Source organism: Lingula anatina, chromosome 1 (genome assembly GCF_051362555.1).
Source record: "Lingula anatina isolate TDL-2025a chromosome 1, LinAna3.0, whole genome shotgun sequence".
Classification (NCBI taxonomy): domain Eukaryota; kingdom Metazoa; phylum Brachiopoda; class Lingulata; order Lingulida; family Lingulidae; genus Lingula; species Lingula anatina.
Window position 1 is genome coordinate 34,521,437 of NC_141767.1, and position 19,905 is coordinate 34,541,341.

Below are 19,905 nucleotides of genomic sequence, written 5' to 3' on the forward strand. Positions count from 1 at the left end.
AAACAATGACTCCGGGTTGCCATAGTGACCAACACGTTAAAGGGGGGGGGCATGAGTCCTGAATTATCTCTTCCATCGTTCTCTAACATCTCTTCCGTACAGCGTTTTGCTCTCTTCTTATTTCTTTATTTCATTTCACAATTTTTCACCTGTACTTCAAGTCGGTATAGTACAGACTGTGAAGACTTCGGGAGCAAAGAAAAAAAAATCTCATCATTGCCTTCACCTGACTGGTTTGATCCTCATGACAGGTGAAAGCCATTAAAACCAACTTGCAGCATTTATCCCAATGTGCTTACTGCCATTTATTGTTAGTGAAAAGGAACTCATAGCCATTACTGGCCTGTAGGTGTGTAATAAAATCCCAATCAATGATAGACAGTAGCATCAAAGAAACGAGACAATGAAACCATCAGAAATTTATTGAAAAATGCGATAGGATTGTGTAATGCGTTTTATTGAAAGCATAAGGGTCGCCTATCAACTGTGCAAAGCAGATTAAACTGAAACTGAAGTCTAACATCGAAATGATGGGCCATTACGCCCTCTTGAATCACCGATGATATCAATTTATTATATATTTCATTGGGGATGTGTACTATTCCCAAAATACATGTGCATGGCCCATCAAACAAGCAACAAGCTTCAGATAACATTGTTTTGTCATTGAGCAAGGGAACCATATACAAAAAAAATTGGTTGCATCTGTTTGTGGTTTTCCGGGGCTCTTTATTTCTTCTGGTTCATAATCCAAAGTATCTGATTGCATGCTGCTTTGTTGTGTGAGATCTCCAAGTTATCTATCTCACAAAACCAAAGGTAGGCGTTATAAGGTAATAACCTAATGGCGGTCTCGCCAGAGGGTACCGCCACTGCCCACATTTACGTACACTCTCGTCATATCTCACCGTAGTTTCATCACAAATCGTGAACCTGCATTCTGTGGTAGACCATAATAAGACATGGCACTGTGTGACATCTTATATTACCTGCTGTTGTCATCTTGGAACATTGCAAAAGGTTTTCTTTGCTTTTTCCAAACTGTGCCAGTCCGAAGCCAATTTAAGATGGAAATTTTGTCCTAATAATTCTTATACTTCTAGTTTTTAAGGGTAACAATTTTTACTCGGTATTTATCATTCAGCAGTGTCTTTTTTGACATTAAATTTTAAACTCATTTTAGTCTTATCTGATTTTACAGCTCATTTAATGCTAGATCTTTCATGGTCACTTCTGCGTTGCAGTAGAAGCCAATATGTCTCCTCTTTTACTTTTATCAAAATTGAATAAGAAAGACTGATTAAATCTGAAAATTCCTGTTTCCAATCGTCAAATATAGTCAAATTCTTACTGGTTTCTAACAGTGACATCTCTTTGTTTATAGCTGCCATTTGGCAACAAGGCACTGAATAACTTGTTTGACAACATTCTATTTTCTGTTCAGGTATTAAAATAAAAAAAAATAAAAAAAATATGTTTTTCACAGTCAAGGACAGCACTGTAGAAACTCCCACCTGTTTCCAACTGGCTTCTTTGGAAGCCAATTCGGACTCTAATTTATCGTTCAGATCTTGGACTGAGGTCGATTCTCGCTGTGCATTGAGGTATCGCTTTTCTAATGTAGCTATTCTTTCTTCCTGGTCCTCTCTTTGGGCATGGGACTAAAAGGAAAGAAATTTTAAAAAAATCATTTTGGTACTCAGTTGCATTTATTTTCAGAATAGCTCAACTAATATCTACTTTATAGTGGTAAGCAATTGAAAGATAAAAAGATGTGAATCCATAAAGCAACAGACTGACAACTATCAGAGGGGAAAAAAAAATTAAATCTTATCTGTTAATTTACAAACTTTCAAGCATATCATGGGGTTTCTTAGAATTTCGATGTCAAAGTCAACATCTCCTGAAGAGACAAACATGAAACCCAACGCCTCGAAAAGGTCAATAATGAAACCTCCTTATTAGCACCTGATATTAACCAGGTTTTCCAGTCATCCGTATCAATGAGAATACTCACTGAAATAACAGACTAAGATTATTGAAGTGAATGCAAGTTGGAGTACTTTTAGTTGTAAGCCATCTGATGGCTTCGTATTCAAATGCATCCAATTTATACAACAATCTTAGTATATATTGAAGGTCATACAATATCTGTAGGATTCTAAAGATGCATTGTAAATGTTTTCTTCCAAATATAGTTCCTTCAACAAACAAAGACCATATTCAAGTTACAAGTTCAGGATCTCATTTCTGAGACTGAAGTTGCTATTTTCAGCATGAAGTGTCATAACTATTGATGGTTTCGCTCAAAGAATTACACAGCTACATGTTTTTTCCATTTTTTCTTCAAGTGGTATTTCATTCTTTCAAAAAAAAAGCATAAACCTCTCAAAATAGAACCAATAATTGATGAAATATTACTGAGGGACTAAACAAGGTGAAAATGACTTCAGCAAAACAGTGTGCATTACAAAAGGCCAACCTGCAGGCAATTTACCTATCGAAAAAAAAAAAAAAAAAAAAAAAAAAAAAAACAGCCAGGTCGCAAGGGGATAGAAACAGGGGATGGTGGGTTTCTCCAAAGTCAATAATAACTTCCAATAGGCTAATATTTCACATCTTTATCAATGCAGAAAGCATACTGGAATCCAGGGGCTGATACTAGCGCACACAGATCAATACAGGTCTTCACGAGTTTAAACTCCAGATCCGTTCACATTACATAAAAACGAAATTGGTTTTAAAGCGTTCCGTTTCTAACATTTATCAGTCGTGTGCTGCCATGCCCCAAAACAGTCCAACCCAACATGACCAAACTGGTACCATTTAGGTGTCCTTCTGCTGGTCTGGTGATCATGGCATTACATTACATCAGGAATGGCAGAATCAGACCACCACAAACTTTTTTTGCAATATGACCAGACACCATTGCAGCCACATTCATATGGCTTGCCATTGTGATGAAACTGAATTGATTAAAATGGGAGAGTAGCATCAATTATCTATTAACAACTCCACTTTGAGTTGAATGGAAAAGGTCATATGGAAATGAAGACCTTGCCTTATTTTTCTAGATCTATAAATCATTTCTGGCATTTTTAATTTGATTATTTGGACTGAGCTCGATTCGATATTCGTAAACCAGTCCCCCCCCCCCAAAAAAAAAAAAAAAAAAAAAAAAAAATGATGGTAAAATTTGAAACAATTTTAAATAACATTTTTTTGTTTTTATGATGCTGACCATGAAATATGCTTTAAAAAATCATTTCAAAGCCCACCAATGAGACCATAAAAGATAAATGTTGAAGATTTTCTTCATACAACATTTCAAGAGATTAAAGAAAACCAATCACTACCCTGAACTAAACTTAAAGAATGTTAAACTATGCTGGTTTATAATCTAGTTATCAATAATGACGCGTCATCCTCACTGCATGTGACACGAGCACCTCTTGGGAGGATAATCATGTCACTGAATCTGACACTTATCATCTGTGTCACCAGACATAGAACATTCTTTCCTAATCTCCATGGCAACCTGCTGCATTACCAGCATCCCCTTTGTCATAGTTATGAATCTCTACGTCTACCTTCAGAGGACTGAACCAAGTTAGAGCATCTTAATGCTATTATCTTTAAAAGACTATGGAATAACGGCCTTTCAAATAGTAACTAATCTGTGTTAATTGTGGTAAGGAATAAAAAGAATTATGCTATTACATAAAATAGGCTCCGGATTGACAATTTTGATTGCAATTAATCTGGATGGAGCTCAGCATGTGTTAAATTTTGGTAAGGAAAGTGGATTGAAAGAGGTTAAAACAGACTTTGAGTAAAACTTCATCTTGTCTTCAATGGAAAGGACAAAATCCCACATTTGTTTTGGGTTTAGTACATCCAAGTTTACATTAAATTAGTTGCTAAAAGACGATATTAAAACTTACCTCCCGTAAATCTCGCTGTAGTTTCACATTGGCCTCTTGAGATTTAATTAGATCCTTTTGAGTCTGTGCTAAAGTAGCTTCAACTTCTTTCAGTTTATTAGATATTTCTAACAATTTATTTCTCGTTATTGTTAATTCACTGTTCTGTTTTTCAACTGTCTCTTGTAGTTCTATTACTCTATTTATTTCGGAGTCTGGATCTATCGAACCATTGGATAATCTCTGAAAAACAAATAACATAAAAATATAGAAGATTTATATGAAAAGTGTAAACATTTTAAAAATGATAAAATGACCGCACTTTTTTTACAATTTCACATTAAAGGACCTTGAAGGATATAATAAAAATACAAATACATCATCTTTATTAAGTATAAATCTTTGACAATATAACAGTGTTTGCAATAAACCAAAATATCACTGTCACTTAATGTATGGCAAATCAAAATATCATTTCTCCACCAAATACAAAACAATAGTGATTTTCTCATACTTTGGAATAAGAAAATCAGCATACAGATTGCATTCTGATCATGCAATCAATCACGACAAGCTAGAATCAAACTGCCATAATGCGCCTAGACAAACTGTGTATTCCACTTATGGAAATTATTCACAAATTGATCAGCAGAGGAAGAAATTACGAGGTAAAAATATCCCTCTCTGAGAAGAGAATGATGGAACATTTGATTTGTAGTGCTGGCTAATATATTGAGGATTAAAAAGATGAGACTCGGCCTTTCTATCTGCAGGAAAGAGGGGTAAAGCAACAAGACCTAAAGTTTTGAGATAAATATCCAATTTTTATCTTACATAATCAGAGGCCTTTTGAGCAGTTTGAAAAGGTCAATTAAAAAAAAACACAGAATAGCAATCCTTAAAATATCATGGAAGGAGAAATTCAATGCATAAAGCAATGAAGAAACTAGGGCATTGACCTAGAATTCTCAGAAAAAAAGGTGACACACAATACCATGTAACAGTACAAGCATTATAACTTGTCGTAAGGTAACACTATCTCCAACTCCATTAGTTTCTAGAGCAGTCTGAAGGAAAACATGAGGCCTAACTTAATCACATTGTGGCGTGGATAATCATGTGACAACAAAAAGTTTCTCTTCGTGTGGCATGCTCTCATAATGTTCTCTGGGAGTCTGAACGTAAAGAATTCAATTCCTTGGTAAACTAAGCTAGTAATCTAGGACGTAATCTTAACCATGGAGCTCAGCCCACAGTGAGTATCCCCACAACATGCTGCATTGCTACATAGAAAGGTCAAACTGAAATTTAGAGCCCCCTAACCCTATTTAATTAGTCCTGGGTGCACGAGTGACTGCCCACGCCCATGCAGTTCTGATAATCAGAAATCTTTTTTTTTTTCTGATTTCACATTGTCAAGGTAAAATTGGCTCACACAGACTTTGGAAGAACAATTTAATCTGTTTTTCTTTTAAGCTGCAACATATTTTTTCATTATTTTAATTATGGAATTTCACATTTCACACAAACTGATATTAGTTTCTATAAGAATAAGCTTAACACACTTGGATCTAAATTGTTATTCCATATTTATTTCCTGGCATTTCTAAAAGTATTCATCTATTTTAATAAAGCTGCTTTTGTCTGCCCATAACAATGGGTTATTTCTACCTGATGTTGCCTAATCACAATTTCATTAATTCAGGCCAATATGTGGGCAGTTCTCCCTTGTCGATCAGTGCTTTTCCTTCTTTCTCCGCTCTCTTCTGTCAGTTCCATATTAATAGAAATTTCAACACTGCACACAAACTGATGCCATACAGATACATTTGTGACTTACAGTCCACCTGACCAACACAATTGAGCCAAGGAAAAAAAGTCCAAATTATATAAGTAACCTAATGACAGATGTCGAAACAAAAGATCCAGATCAGGTGTATCTTGCATACACGCGTGAATGCACATTACGCCATTGGTCTTATGCCCTTGACATCTGATGTTGTGCAAGTAAGATACACCACTTGAATGCACTTGTTCTACAATGTCAAATACACCTGGCTGACTTCCATATTGGGTGGAAGTTGTAAAGACTAAAATTCCTAAGAAAGTAGCTTGAAATGTCTCATTGCATTTAGAAGATATGAAGAAAGAAAAAAAAACAAAAAAAAACAATCAAAATGAAGATGAAAAATCCTGAAAACTTTAACCCATGGACTTGTGGTGTATCTATTTTGATTAATATCGTCTTTTTTTTTTCCTACTTTCTACGACAATTTTGTGAAAAGAGTGGAGTCAGTAGGTCCTGTTACCCTGTCCCCACCTAAGGAAAAAGTTGCGTTAACTTTACCTTAGGGTACGCCTCCTTGTTGTCGCCATCTTTGTTATTCTCAGATCCCATTTTGACAGCTTTTATTTCCTCTCCGCTGGAGTGCCGCGATTTCGCCTGCTGTTCTCGCAACGTAAATAGCTAGAAAAGAGATAATTGCTATTGTGTCAGGACAGGCTCATTTGAAAGATTTCAAGGAAAATGTGTTTAAAGAAATTGTGAATAAGTGTTTAAAAAAAATTGTGAATAATAAAAGATGTATATAAAAAATACATAGTGCTTAAACGTCAAAGGAAATTTGTTTAAAGATCCCTAGTTGAAGAATGTTATTTATGTTCTTAACAGACATAAGATCATGCAGGGAAAAATTAACATTTAATTACAGTAAATTTATAGTCTCTTCCATGAAACACACTTTCTGCACACTCCACATCAAAGAGTTTACAACATAAATCTAGTTAGCACGCTTGAATTTTCTATAATCTGCCACGATAAGTGAATTTATCTTGGAAGCAGATTCTATTACCATGCAAAACCCCTGTGACCTAACAAGGAAACTTCTGGAAATTTTCTACCGGCCATTTCCCAAAGAACTTGGGGAAATTATTCTGGCCTCTTGGGGCACTGGGGGAATGAGACCTCAGTGAGGCCAAGACTGCAATATTGTTGTACAAACTGTGCTGGTTTACTTGCTTTGTAAAAGAATTATCAAGATTTACTCAACTTCTAAGGCAAAGTGCTTTATCTATCATTTATAACTAATAAGATTTTTTTTGCATCCCGACAAGAAACTCCTAACATTTTCAAATGGTTTTCTACAGCCCTGTGCAAGAGGCTCATCTCCCTGTACAGACCAATGATACACTGAGCACATAAACAAGTAACATTCTACAGTCATGTGAAAGAGGCTCATGCATATTAAGATCAATCTTCAGGTGATCAATAGATTTTTCAAGTGGCTTTCTACCGCCCTGAACAGGAGGCCCTCCATCCCTTAATGTTAGTGTATGTACACTCAATACAACTTCAAGTGGTTGTAAAATCAAGCATGTAATTCCAAGGCTAACAATTCCGCCTTTTAGAAAAGGCGGCAAAATTGACTGGAGATGGCGGTGCTACTTGTTAACATGGTGTAAGAAAGTACTCGAAAGTGTATTTCTTGTAGCCATTAGCCGCCTGTGCACTAGTTTAAAAGGTAAACCACTCCAGGTCTGAAACACTGTCACTAGAAAGCTGGCGCAAACTATTAATGAATTTCGAAGAGGTTGTCTGAATTATGGAAAGATTTCTCTGTGCAGAAACCAGTTTTTTTTGTTTTTTTTTTTTGGAAAATGCCCCAAGGCACCTGAGACTACTGAATCACTTGCTGCACTGGCCACCTGGTAATGCATATGCAACCCGAAATAACTAAAACTTGTACCAGTCTGAACGTAGGCTGATAAAAAAAACCTGTGAGGCAAAATTGATTGTATTCAAATGTTAATACTTCAGTTATTTCTGTATACGGCAGGTTTAAGAGAGTTTTGGCTTTGGGGCATCTCATGAGAGGATTCTTGGAAATTCGAGCAAAATACCTGCTAATAATAAACCTGTTACATGAATAACACATTATGCCTAAAACCTGAAGAGAGGCCATTTATCGAAAGCCGTAGTTTGTTTTTTTCTTGACAGCATCTTACCACAAATGATAAACAAAGCTTTAAAGAGGCAAAATGCCTCTTCTCTTTCCCTTCACTAGTAATATTATATGAACAAAACTTGAAGATACTTGTGACACTCATAAAGTACAAGTCCAACTCTGTAATTGGCTGTCTTGTGTATACTTCCCAATATGTAACCTACCTCCTGATTGGCTGTGGCTAACTCCTCTTCTAACTGGGACACTCGGTCCATGGCAACCTTCAATCTCTCTCGAACCTGAAATTACAAGAAAAAAAATTAAGAAACTTCATTTCATCAGAGGATGCAACTTGCACACTTCATCTCTCAGAAAGTGCTAATGGCACAATACTACCACACTAATAAATGAGAGCTTTTCTCCATTTTCATCTGTTTTTATGGCCGCTGCTCGCAGGAAGTGCTCCTCACAATAATCACGCAAACTTCGTTTACTTGGTAACAAATTGTTATCATAACACCACTGGGCTGCCATTAAACCCAACTTATTGTCTATGGATTAAGTTTCCTAACCCAATTATGATGATGAAACAGTATACAATGTCTAATAGCAAAAAAAAAAAGTTCAAACCTTGGAAAATGGAACAAATCCACGTAGATACAAGCACAAGCCCATGATGCTCCAGCAGATAAAAATATAACTTCAAACTTTCAGGTGTTTCTTAACCAGGGCACTAGAACAGCAGTGCACATATGCACTACACCATTTAATGTTTTGTAATATTAAAGGAAAGTGCCTGAATAACGGTTCCTATTCCTCAGGGGTGCATGTTCACGTTACTTTCCATCCCAACATTTAACAAATTAATCCGTTTGAATTCCTGTGAACAATCCAGTCTGGTAATTATGACAACATGCTACAATATCTACCTGGGACCGGCACGCAATATCCGCTACCAATGCCCATTAGTGTAATTTGTATTATATTGTTTTCAGCATTAAATAATTAATACCAACAAAACCCACCTGTTCATCATATATCTGGGAGAATCAATTGTTAGATTGGCTGTGCCATGCTAAGTAGATTACGGTTGTGTTCACATCGATGATCATTTGGCTAGGTCCAGAACAAAACCAGCAAGAAACAATAAGAGCAAGCTAGGGCAAAGGTACTTATTTCTCTATCATTTCTATACCTTTTCTCTAAGTGGTTCAGTTTTGTTTTGCCTTTGTCACCAAAAAGGGAGCAATGACACCGTGAAATATGATAAAAACAGCCACGTGTCAAATTCAATAAAAAAATTTTGGTAAGACGAAACAGTCAACAGTAACAAGCTGGAGTACAAATCTATCCAACAAAACTGCACAATTATCAATTAAAATCCATTTTAAGGCCAATCAAATGAAATCCTGTAGGGCACGCTAACTGCAATATTTGCCAAGAAACTGAGACCGATTGCTTAAGAACACGCCATGACCCCAGGGATGACCAAATGCCAACCAATTCCTCCAGGTTGTGTAAACTCGCAGGATGGGCACAGAAATCCTGCATAACCAATCCAAATTATTGATACAGAACAGGGCACAAGTCAACTGCAATTGGAGTCCACTGGGACTCGAGTTCAATAAACATATAACCAAATACAATTTAATCATAAAGTGGGGTTCCTACATAGCCATTTATATTAATAAGAAGGTTAATTACTCATGCAAACGACAATGATCACCTGTTTTCACCTGCAATTTGTTATTTTCCAAAGAGATAAGAAAATGCCACAAACGTAACATAAAGACGTTTTTAGTGTTCGTGTAATATTATGCGAATGCACTATGAGACACATTAAGAAGAAAGCACAGGCCCTAACTGGCCATGGAGATGAGAAACAGAACATTTCAGAAATTTGGATGATGTATAAGAAAGATGTTTTGAGGGTATATTATCAAACAAAGCATTACTTTTTTGTTTCTGTTTTAATCACAGAGCTGCATAACGGAAAGTATGAGAAGTGTTTTATCTCATAAATGACAAAATGATTGAAATAAACTGACTGAAACAAAAATTCATATGAGAGTAGTAACCCCTGTTTTGCAGGGATATAATTGTTATAAGTTCAGGAAAAAAATGTAGGAAAAATTGTATGAAACACCATGTCCAAAGAATGTCACAAGAACAAGGCAATCTCCAGAAAGCTGTCCAGTCTTCATTTGGACGGGCATTAGCCTCAAAAGACAGCCTATATTCCCAAAGACAGCTAGACAGCTTACAAAATTTCCAGGTTGGTTGGTTGGGCTTGCTTTGGGTTGGACTCTGTAAATCAATGCCTAAATTACAGATTCACAATGTGGAGTTCCTGTATCCCAAATCCTGAGGAAACCCCCTCACAAGAACAATGTTCCCAACAGACAAATAGGTTTCATTCATTTTAACACTGTTGCTTGTGATCCTATATTGCATGACATCACACTGTCTGGTTTTAATAACCTGCTAGTAAACAGAAACCTTACATCATCGTAAGCCTAATCAACTATATTCCTGAAATCCTGTTCTAAAATGCATCTTTTACTGTTTAAGTGTAGGCCCAAAACATGACATCACGCCACAAAAGCTGCACACAACTTACATTTCTGTTTCACCACTTGCGACATTGTGGTACGAATTTTAAGACAGAAAGTTAAAAAAAAAAAACAACAACAACAAAAAGAAATAATTCAACTAAAAAAGATACCCAAAAGTCTACTACAGAGGGTGCATTTCATCACATTTACATATTTTCCTTTTTATGTCAGTAAAGCAGATTAAGATGAACACTGAGGAATATTCCGAGGGTGGATTGATTAGTTTTGCCATCTGCCTGTTTTGTTTCCATCTCACACACTGAGTGGATTTGATATACAAGTATCCATCTCCGCAGTTCTGTGAGAGAAAGCTATTCTGAATGGGGCCTTAGACTCTCTACTGACAAGAAAAAGAAATGATATACAGCATACCTCGAGTGACCATCAGCAGGAATCTTTACTATTACTAAATGTCCCTCCTCTATAAAAACCCTATTTGATATAACTCATTAAGACCAATTTGAAAAAGTTGATTGGTGCAGTTGATACTTCTACCATCAAAAAGTATTTGTCCTCTTCAGTATGACTTACTTCTCTCCCCCCCCCCACGTCAGTGATATCCTGGTTCGTAAACATCTATTTTACAATGTCTACAGCATATTCAAAATTTAGCTTTGTTACTCCATTCCTATTCTCAAAAAATACACTAACCCCATTCAGAATGGATGATCTGAGTACTTAATGATCTGCTGACTAAATATGGCCGACCATAGTTCAAAAGGGATACCGCAGATTCCTGAAGGTCTCCCTGCCTCCACACGAGCTATCGCTGCAGGGGCCAAGGGGTGTGGAGGCAGGGAGACCATCAAGAATCAGCTGCATAGCTCCTGAACTGTGGTCAGTCATATTTAGTCGGCGGATCAGTAAGTACTCGGATCATCCATTATGAATGGAGCCATTCATTGTCTACAAGTACTAACACGTCTACTTCTACTTCTAGGCCTCTCTGGTACCCAATCTTATGTACACCTGTTAACCTTTACAGATCTTAATCTAGAACCTGCCAACCAAGTCAAAAACTGGAATTAAAAATCAATTGTTATACACATCACACTGCATTAATGAGGTGATCAGACATTTCGCACTTCCACATAAATGTAAGGCAATGAAGAGAAGTGGCAGAGGCCAGGGGAAATTATATGTACGTTTTGGACCAACTTGCTGGAAATCGGGAAGTTAGGTTGTATGGATGGTAAAACATTTTTCAAGGAAGTTATATATTTTTTACCTCTAATCTTGCTATTTAAGAATTTCACTCTAAATCAAGAATCATTATTGCAAAGCTATATTGGTCAATAGAGTTGGCCAACAAATAATCAGCTCTTGTAACATATAACCAGGTACATCTTTTTTTTTCTTTTTTATTAAGAGTAAACATGCCAGTGTATTATGAATGCAATTGCAAATATAGTGGAAATTTCAAAGAATGAAGTGAAAGAATATCGTTCAGTGAAGCCTTTTAAATTTGGCTTGGTTCATGTTATAATTTTAGGGCAACTCGAAAATCAAACATTTCTTTTCATTAGTCCTAATCTGCTGTTAAGCCGATTTCAAAAATTGAACTGTCATATCTACTCAGACTATAGGTCTGATTAATGATTTATACTTTCCTTGCACTTTCTCTCCAATGTTTAGAACATTCATGATCAATTATCACATGTGTGTGTGTGTGTGTGTGTGTGTGTGTGTGTGTGTGTGTGTGTGTATATATATATATATATATATATATATATATTTTTTTTTTTTTTTTTTTTTTTTTTCTGCCCATGCTGGATGCTCACTTTCTGTTACTGAAACCCTGATGTCAAGTGTCACCGACCTACAGAATACCCATCATATCCCCATTAACCATTTAGCTTTAACCACAAGGACATGTAAGTTCCCAATTATTACTGCAGTTTCATAAATCCCCCATTAGCCCATTAGCTTACTTTCTGACATGGCTAGTTGATAGTCGTGACGCAGAACGGCGTTTTATGATGATAAGTCTAATTCAGCAAGATTTTTTTATCTTTTGAGGATGAATTTGCATTTTTTTTTATTTGGAGGGATTTTCAATAAAAGAGTTATATAAATTTTTACTTTTAAAACATATAATAAAAAAAATAATTTAAATTCAGCGGGTTTGAATCAAGGCACTTATTATTCTGAGCTTATGCTACCAAAGGCCAGTGTCACAAAGAGTGCACATAACCCACAAATTAAGTGGGAGAGAAATAAGTGGCTTCCATTTGGCTTGTTGGACATTTCTGTTTGGCCTCAGACAGTGGGTAGTTGAGAGATAATCAATAGTTACAGGATTTTAGACATATTGTGAAACTGGTGAGAGGCAAAAAAGATGTGCATACTTAAAAGTTGAAGCTATGCTGAAATGTCAAGGGATCTTAACACAATTTTTTCAATTGAAAGGGCCTATACTACAATTAAAAGCTTAGAGGTTTCTTAGCCCCTATCTTTTATCTATCTCCAGGTGTAAGACAACAATCTGTGTCAGTTACCAGATAACAATAAAAAGGACTTTTCCAGAAATTTTTTCTTTTCACTTCCAATCTTAATAGACTAAAAAAAACCTCACTTTCCCCTTACTAATCAGATCCAATCATAGTTAAGCGCCATCCTTTTTTTTTTTTTTGCCTTTTTTTTTTTCAATTCACCTTATCCTTTCCTTTTTAATTACCAGACCAACATACCTTCATAGCCATTTATTTCACTGCATGTGCTATATTAGAAGAAAAACCTAATCCAGGTACCAAATTAAAATCTGTGAGAGACCTCCCTGTCAGGGTAGAAATTTATAAAAGGAGTAGGCAAGAAGGTAATCATTGATAATTATGGACTGGTAATGTACTTTACTGCATGTTTTAATGAACCAAGGCACATGCTGAGAAAAGTTTTTTTAATCTCTGGGATTTTGAAAAGTTCACATTTTGAAAAGTTCAAGTTTATATTAAACTGGCCTCCAATCGGTTCCAGGCATCCAAAAAAAAAAAAAAAAAGGAGGTCTGATTGCAACATAACAATGATGAGTTCATGGTTCATGGTGGCACAAACTGCAGAAGCAAAATTGAGTACCAAAGCATGTCACAATGCAATCAACTTTCCTCAACAGTTGTCATGCACTGAACCAACTCAGGGGTGGATCAAGAAGGGACCATTTGTGTGATTTTTTTTCAGAAATCGTAGGGGGGGGGGGGGGGGCACTTAAGGTACACTTGATAGAAATAAATGTGAATGACTTTGTATACATCATAGTTTGTGTATAAAAAGAAAGAGTTACATTCTGTGTGAACATGCTACAAAACATGAAGGCATCCACATCTAAGGTCTCATTCCCATTGAAACTATCCGTCTACATAGGTCAATCAAGTTCCATGGGGACTCTTGCTGAATGCAATCAGTTTAAAGGATTACCACGCCTCCTGGCAATGAGTAGAATACTGAAAATCTGGTTATTAATCTGTAAAACTGGCTGCATTCAGGGAGATTCCACATGGAGTAGGCTTGATCTATGCAGACTGATAATGGAGTCTGTAATGTTTTAAGGGGAATGAGCCCAAGTACCAGAACGCGTTGGTGGAGAAACCAACCCATGTGTCATCTCTCTTATTGGATAATTACACAGTGTGTCAAACCATTTTTTTTTCTCTTTTTCAACTGAAACCTTTTCAGGAACTATACAAACCTTTTCATCTAAAGCCTTGTGATGTTCAAACAAAGACTTGAGGGCTTTCAAAACTTCCACTTCACTGGAAACCCCAGCGGGAGAGGAGGCCTGGCGTTTGACCACCGTCATCCTAAGTGACCGCTCGTGCCGAGAGACCAAGCACTCTAAATGTTCTAGGAGGAGCTACAATTGAGTAAATGATAATAGTGATTAAACAAAGCAAAGAAGCATAGACAAATGAGTTTTGTAATCATTATGATCATTATATATGATTTATTGGTCCATTACGTAATTATGCAATAATGAAAACATTTTGTTGTAAGTGATGTATTAAGCCTGCTTTCCAATAAACTGAAATCATGCAATTTATTTCACAAACGTCAAACAAAAAACATTCTCTTCCTCTGCAGACATGAGCTTGGGTTCTTGAAAAAAAAAAAACTCTGAAAATGTATTGTTGGACCAACACCTAACAGCTGGGAGCTTGGATAATGAATTCACGGAAAAACAAACGCCTACTCTTGTGCCAAAAAAAGGGGGGGGGGGGGGGGGGGGGGAAGAATGATGTCCATAGAACAGATTAAAATATATGACCTTGACTGTCTACTATGAAATACAAAAAGTACTGTGTACAAAAATGTATTAATGAAAATCTTTTTTTAAGTCAAAAATAAATTTTTCACAATTGTGCAAATCCAAAATCTCAAAAATGATATGTGTCAAAGTGACGTATCTGTCCATGTTTTGTGCTAATTAAGAAACTTGTGTTCCCAAATTATCGACTGAAAGCTGCGTCCTCGTTTGGCTCCTATCATGGAGCCATAAAAGACCAGGGACCTCACCTTCAACAAGCATACATCAAAGGAAAATAAAAAGAATAATAAGTTAATACTCCCGTCCTGGAATAAAATTATCAGCTGTCAAAGGGAATCCTGAAAAAATCCATAGAAAACTGTGTCTATCTGTGAGAGTACTTGACACCAGCAACTCCCCAGTGGACTCATTACTACTATGATTAGTCCCACTTGCAAAATCAGCAGGCTAGATGCCATCTGACCTTTCTGTTAACCGATCTTGATTTCATGATTAACCAGTTTGTGCTAAGGGCTGGCAGGACGGAGAATAGGTGATTATTTTTTTCTCCGAATTCATCAGAATAAGCCGCATAAAAATTGTAAATGCATACTTGTAGTAGTGTATGAAAAAATTATATAAAAAACACACGAATAAAGAGCAAATCTCCATACTGCTTTTATTCCGTCCATGTGGTAATTTCTCTGAATGACAGTAAAAATGCTGCAAGACATGGAAGACAATGAAATCAAACCTCTGTAAGATGGAATACTTACACAATCAATATAAAAGGGCACATCTTGAAAATGGACTTTAATAAAATCATGGGAAGAGAACATTATACATCAACTTCGTTTCTTGTTTGAATATAGGAAATGAAAAGAGCTAGAGTTTGATGTGGACACTTGTATAAAAACATGTTTTACAACCTATGTGTATGGGGATGTGACAAAATACAGAAAAGAAAATGGGAAATAACTTCACACAACTGTTTGCAGACACCCTTATTGCACAAATAAGTAAAACAATTAAGTGACATTTCTAATACAAAAAGACAATTATGAATAAAAGTCCACTCTCTCTTAGCTCACCCTTGTGTTATTCCTTTCTGCTTTTAGTTCTGAGATTTCTTCTTCTTTCTCAAGTAGGTTTTCACGCATTTGGCTCAATTCTTTGGTAAGGCTAGCATATTCCTAGAAAAATACAAAAAGACCCTACGTTTAGCAAAGGAGATCAAAACCAACAGACAAGAAGAGGGCTTCAGGAAATTAGGATAAAACTTATTAATATTCTACAGACAAAGTGAGATCAAATTAAACAAATGCTTTGAATCTGCAAATTAAAACTGATATTAGACTAAGGCGGTTCCGGGGAGGTGTCAAATACCAGTCCATATCACAATGCGTTACAAAAAAGAAGATTAAATATGTGCATATTTTTATTGGGTTGGCTTAGTTTAAAAGCTTTCATACTTAAATATATCTATAATTCTCTGATTTCTGACAAAGTATACTACAATCTAAAAGTCTAAATCAAGCTTTCAGTGACAAACCAAATCATTCGTGGTCTGCCAAAAATTCATCATAGTATGCAACAGGGATTGCAAAATTAAAGTCTTATTAACAAACTATACTGACAAAAAACTTCATAATAATTACGATTATCCAGAAATGAACATGTCTACGTGTAATGTCAGTTAAGGTGATCAAACATTTGTTTAAACAATTAAACAGGTTATCTCGGTTCAGGACCCAACTTTTCATGCCTCGATACTGGTATTGATGTTTAAAGATGAGCTAACGAATGCCACAACAATATGAGGCCTGCTGAAAGTATAACAACAACTGGATGGAAAGCAGAGCCAACAAACGCCTGTTCACACATAAAAATGGTTTGGCAGCGATCCATCCCTGTTTTTAGCAACTGTCCATGCCATGCATCAAGTTTACTCCAGCTCAGCAGCAGACCACCTTTGTACAACTTCACTTATTTATTTTGGTGGCTTCCTGCTGAGCTGTTAACCATCTGAGTACTCCTATACATAGTTAAGATGACTGCTGACAAAAAGGAACGTTTCAAAGAAGTTCTTTTTTTTTAGTGTGAACAGGCATATTATTTCTTCTTCACAATAGAGGCCCAAGAGAAAAGTACAAAAATGTAAAATCTATATCAGCACTAATCCCCTGCAAAAGGTCCTAGAAGAGGTGGCCAGACACCAACTTAACACTGGGACTCATTCTTAGGGGAGCTTATTGACTTTTTTTCCCTTTTAACTTAAGAAAACAGACTTGAAATCAAGACATATTCGGACCAATACCCACTTTTAAAAGTTACTTCGTGATGACATAAAAAAGCAATATTTTAGTTTTAATGAAGTATCAACTTTTTATCCAACTGAAAGGCTCTAGATATTTGGAAAGCTACACTTAAGAAAAGAAGCAATCACCAGTATATTTCCATGTGAAAGGAGCAAGAGCATGTTTTTAAAGGCTTTCCTGGCAATGATTACGAATCGGGAATTATTCATCGAGGCAGACATCTTCTGTAAATTACTCCCATGGATATCTTGAATGAAGACTTATTAATAATTCCAAAGACACGATGAGTTTTTTTCTTGATTTTCAGAAAGCAAGAGCCAGACCTCTATGTTCAGATCTTGTATGGCTCTCAGAGAAGTCGTTACATAAATGTGCTGTTTCAGTCAGAGCATTTCTCAGAGAGAGAGAGAGAGAGAGAGGTGTGTGTGTGTGTGTGTGTGTGTGTGTGTGTGTGTGTGTGTGTGTGTGTGTGTGTGTGTGTGTGTGTGTGTGTGTGTGTGTGTGTGTGTGTTTTGAATGTATACTCATTCCTGTAAATGTGCACCAATTCCAATACAGTTTCTGTTCAGACAAAACAAATTGATAATTGTAAGCTTATTTCAAATTTTTGTTTGCACTGCCTATATGTGCAAATCAAAACATAGAAATTTTAACTTTCTTCACACACAGCTCTTCTTGAAATCCGTTTTGAACAAAGTCGCAGGTGCAATTTGGTCAATAATCAAAATAGCAGCCCACAAACAACACCAAGTAACAGTCTGGAAAACATGACTGTTGAATACCACGATGCCAACCTGTACTCAATAACTTCACATCACCCAGGTAAGCAGGGAAAACTACACTGTAGCATCAACTCGACATCAACTCAATCTCTCTCATCCCTCCCACCCCGCAAAATGAACACAAGCGTTATCCACAACTAAATAGGCAAATCTAAAGATTTCACACTCGAACAAGTTCACTCATTTCCTGCAACTTAGATAGGCAGATAGAGCCCGTCTCTTGAGGGTTACGAGCCAGCCACCTTACTTTTGCCCTAGCCATTGAGGCGCTAGGTCCCTGTGGAAAGCTCCTTTAGTGCTGGAAACTGGCAACGCTTCAAGAAGATTTCCAGATATACTGGGCCCTAGGTCTTCTACTGGGTTGAGCTGTGTGGCATTATATTATCAGCACTTTAAGCCAAATGGAGTGGAGGACGAGCTAGGCGCTTGAGTAAGAAACTCGCTACAATGTGGGAGATACCAGGAGAAAGAGAGAAATAAGAGAGATGAAGCTCTGGGGATGAGGGTAATTAGCAAGCCTAAGTTCACCTGTGTTGACCTCCAGGAGAGCTGAAAGACTGACAGCCTTCAGAATGTATCTATCTGAAAGACTGACAGCCTTCAGTATATATCTTTCTGAAAGACTGACAGCCTTCTAGAATATATCTATCTGAATCATGCTCAGTTTTTAGAATAACACGATCCCTAGATGTGTAAAAAATTCCCAATTACATATAGTACAAGAAATGATCCAAAACATGTTTTGGGAATTTTAATTCAAGGTGAAACTAATGAATAGCAACACCTGTATTTAACCCTACTACGTCAGAGAAACGAGATTGGGCAATGTTAAATGGTCAACATTACTTGATGAATTCATTAATGTGCACTTGTGAACATGTTAAGAAAACATTTTTTGCATCATTGTCCATTAAATGTGAGACTAATTAACACAATCACCTTTATTCATTTCTTGTACGACAGTTTTAATGTATTGGGGCAAATAATACAAATTTGTTGCAATACATATCAAGGTCTACAAATTCATCAAACAATTTTTGCCTTCAGCAAGAATGGGGAAGGCAGACATTAAATAGGGAATGTTATTTGTTCTTCTTTTGGAGTAAACTAAAGGTAAAGGGAACTAATTTACACATAAAAAATCATTAATTAAATCAGTTTCGGCATTTTTTTTTTCAGTTTCAAATGTCTCAACCTTATAGAATAAAAAACACCAACCTTCATCTCAAATTGGTATTCAAAATACTTTTTTTTTATCACAACAAAAATAGATACACTTTCAGAATGTTGTAGCCCACCTACAGTAGTGTATACAAGACAAAGTGCTCTGGTGAAATTCTATAACCTTCATACAATTTTCTATTTTCTACATGAGATGGGTGACATAATAAAAGGAGAAAAAAATCTCCAAATCTTTCAGGTTTTCCTTGCATAATCTATTGATTTCGGTTTGTAGTTGTGCAGCCATGGAGAGAAGACTACACCCGAGGTCTGTTTGGCATTTGAAAAAAGAAGACTTCAGCCAGGGATATGTTAGTATTTTTGGTAAAAATAGATGTAGACAAAAAGATGACTAGAAACATTCAAGTAGTAAGTGAGAGGCAGATAAAGAGGAAAGAAAAAGTGTGTGAGTCCAAGTGTGTGGGTGTACGTGCAAATGTGTGTGTGTGTGTGTGTGTGCATGCATATGTATGTGTGCGTGCAAAGATGTAAAAAGGCCACCAAATTAAAAATCAGATAATATCACAAAACACTATCTGTACACAAATCCTCGCAACATTCCATTACAACCCAATTGCATGTCAAAATGTAATCACCATATTCTAAACGATGTTTTATGTCATCATTCCGTGTCAAAAATGCATAACACTATAAAATCCTTTAATCATATTCCCATCAATCTGCTCCACAATCTCTTTCAAATTTTCATTTCCAGATCTTTTCAAATCATCTTCCCAACACCAATCCAGGCTTCCCTGCGGCATTTCTGAGCTAATTCTTTTTTTTTTCCATTCACGACACACATGCTGCACAGCTAAAAGACATTTATTCTGGCAGAGAACATTGACATAACACAAAATAAACA

At 36.3% G+C, this 19,905-nt stretch overlaps 1 protein-coding gene across 15 annotated transcripts in view; it reads right to left on the reverse strand.

Annotated features, from left to right (window-relative positions):
* Window positions 1-19,905, reverse strand: part of LOC106180122 (liprin-alpha-1) — a 72,548-nt gene that overhangs the window by 21,930 nt on the left and 30,713 nt on the right. For all 15 annotated transcript variants that reach the window (XM_087001624.1, XM_087001614.1, XM_087001622.1 and 12 more), the window contains 6 exons: window positions 15,811-15,912; window positions 14,165-14,329; window positions 8,092-8,166; window positions 6,271-6,390; window positions 3,945-4,166; window positions 1,515-1,661 (listed from right to left, as the gene is read on the reverse strand). In XM_087001624.1, coding sequence (XP_086857750.1) covers window positions 1,515-1,661; window positions 3,945-4,166; window positions 6,271-6,390; window positions 8,092-8,166; window positions 14,165-14,329; window positions 15,811-15,912 — 831 coding nt within the window. The remainder of the gene's footprint in view (window positions 1-1,514; window positions 1,662-3,944; window positions 4,167-6,270; window positions 6,391-8,091; window positions 8,167-14,164; window positions 14,330-15,810; window positions 15,913-19,905) is intronic.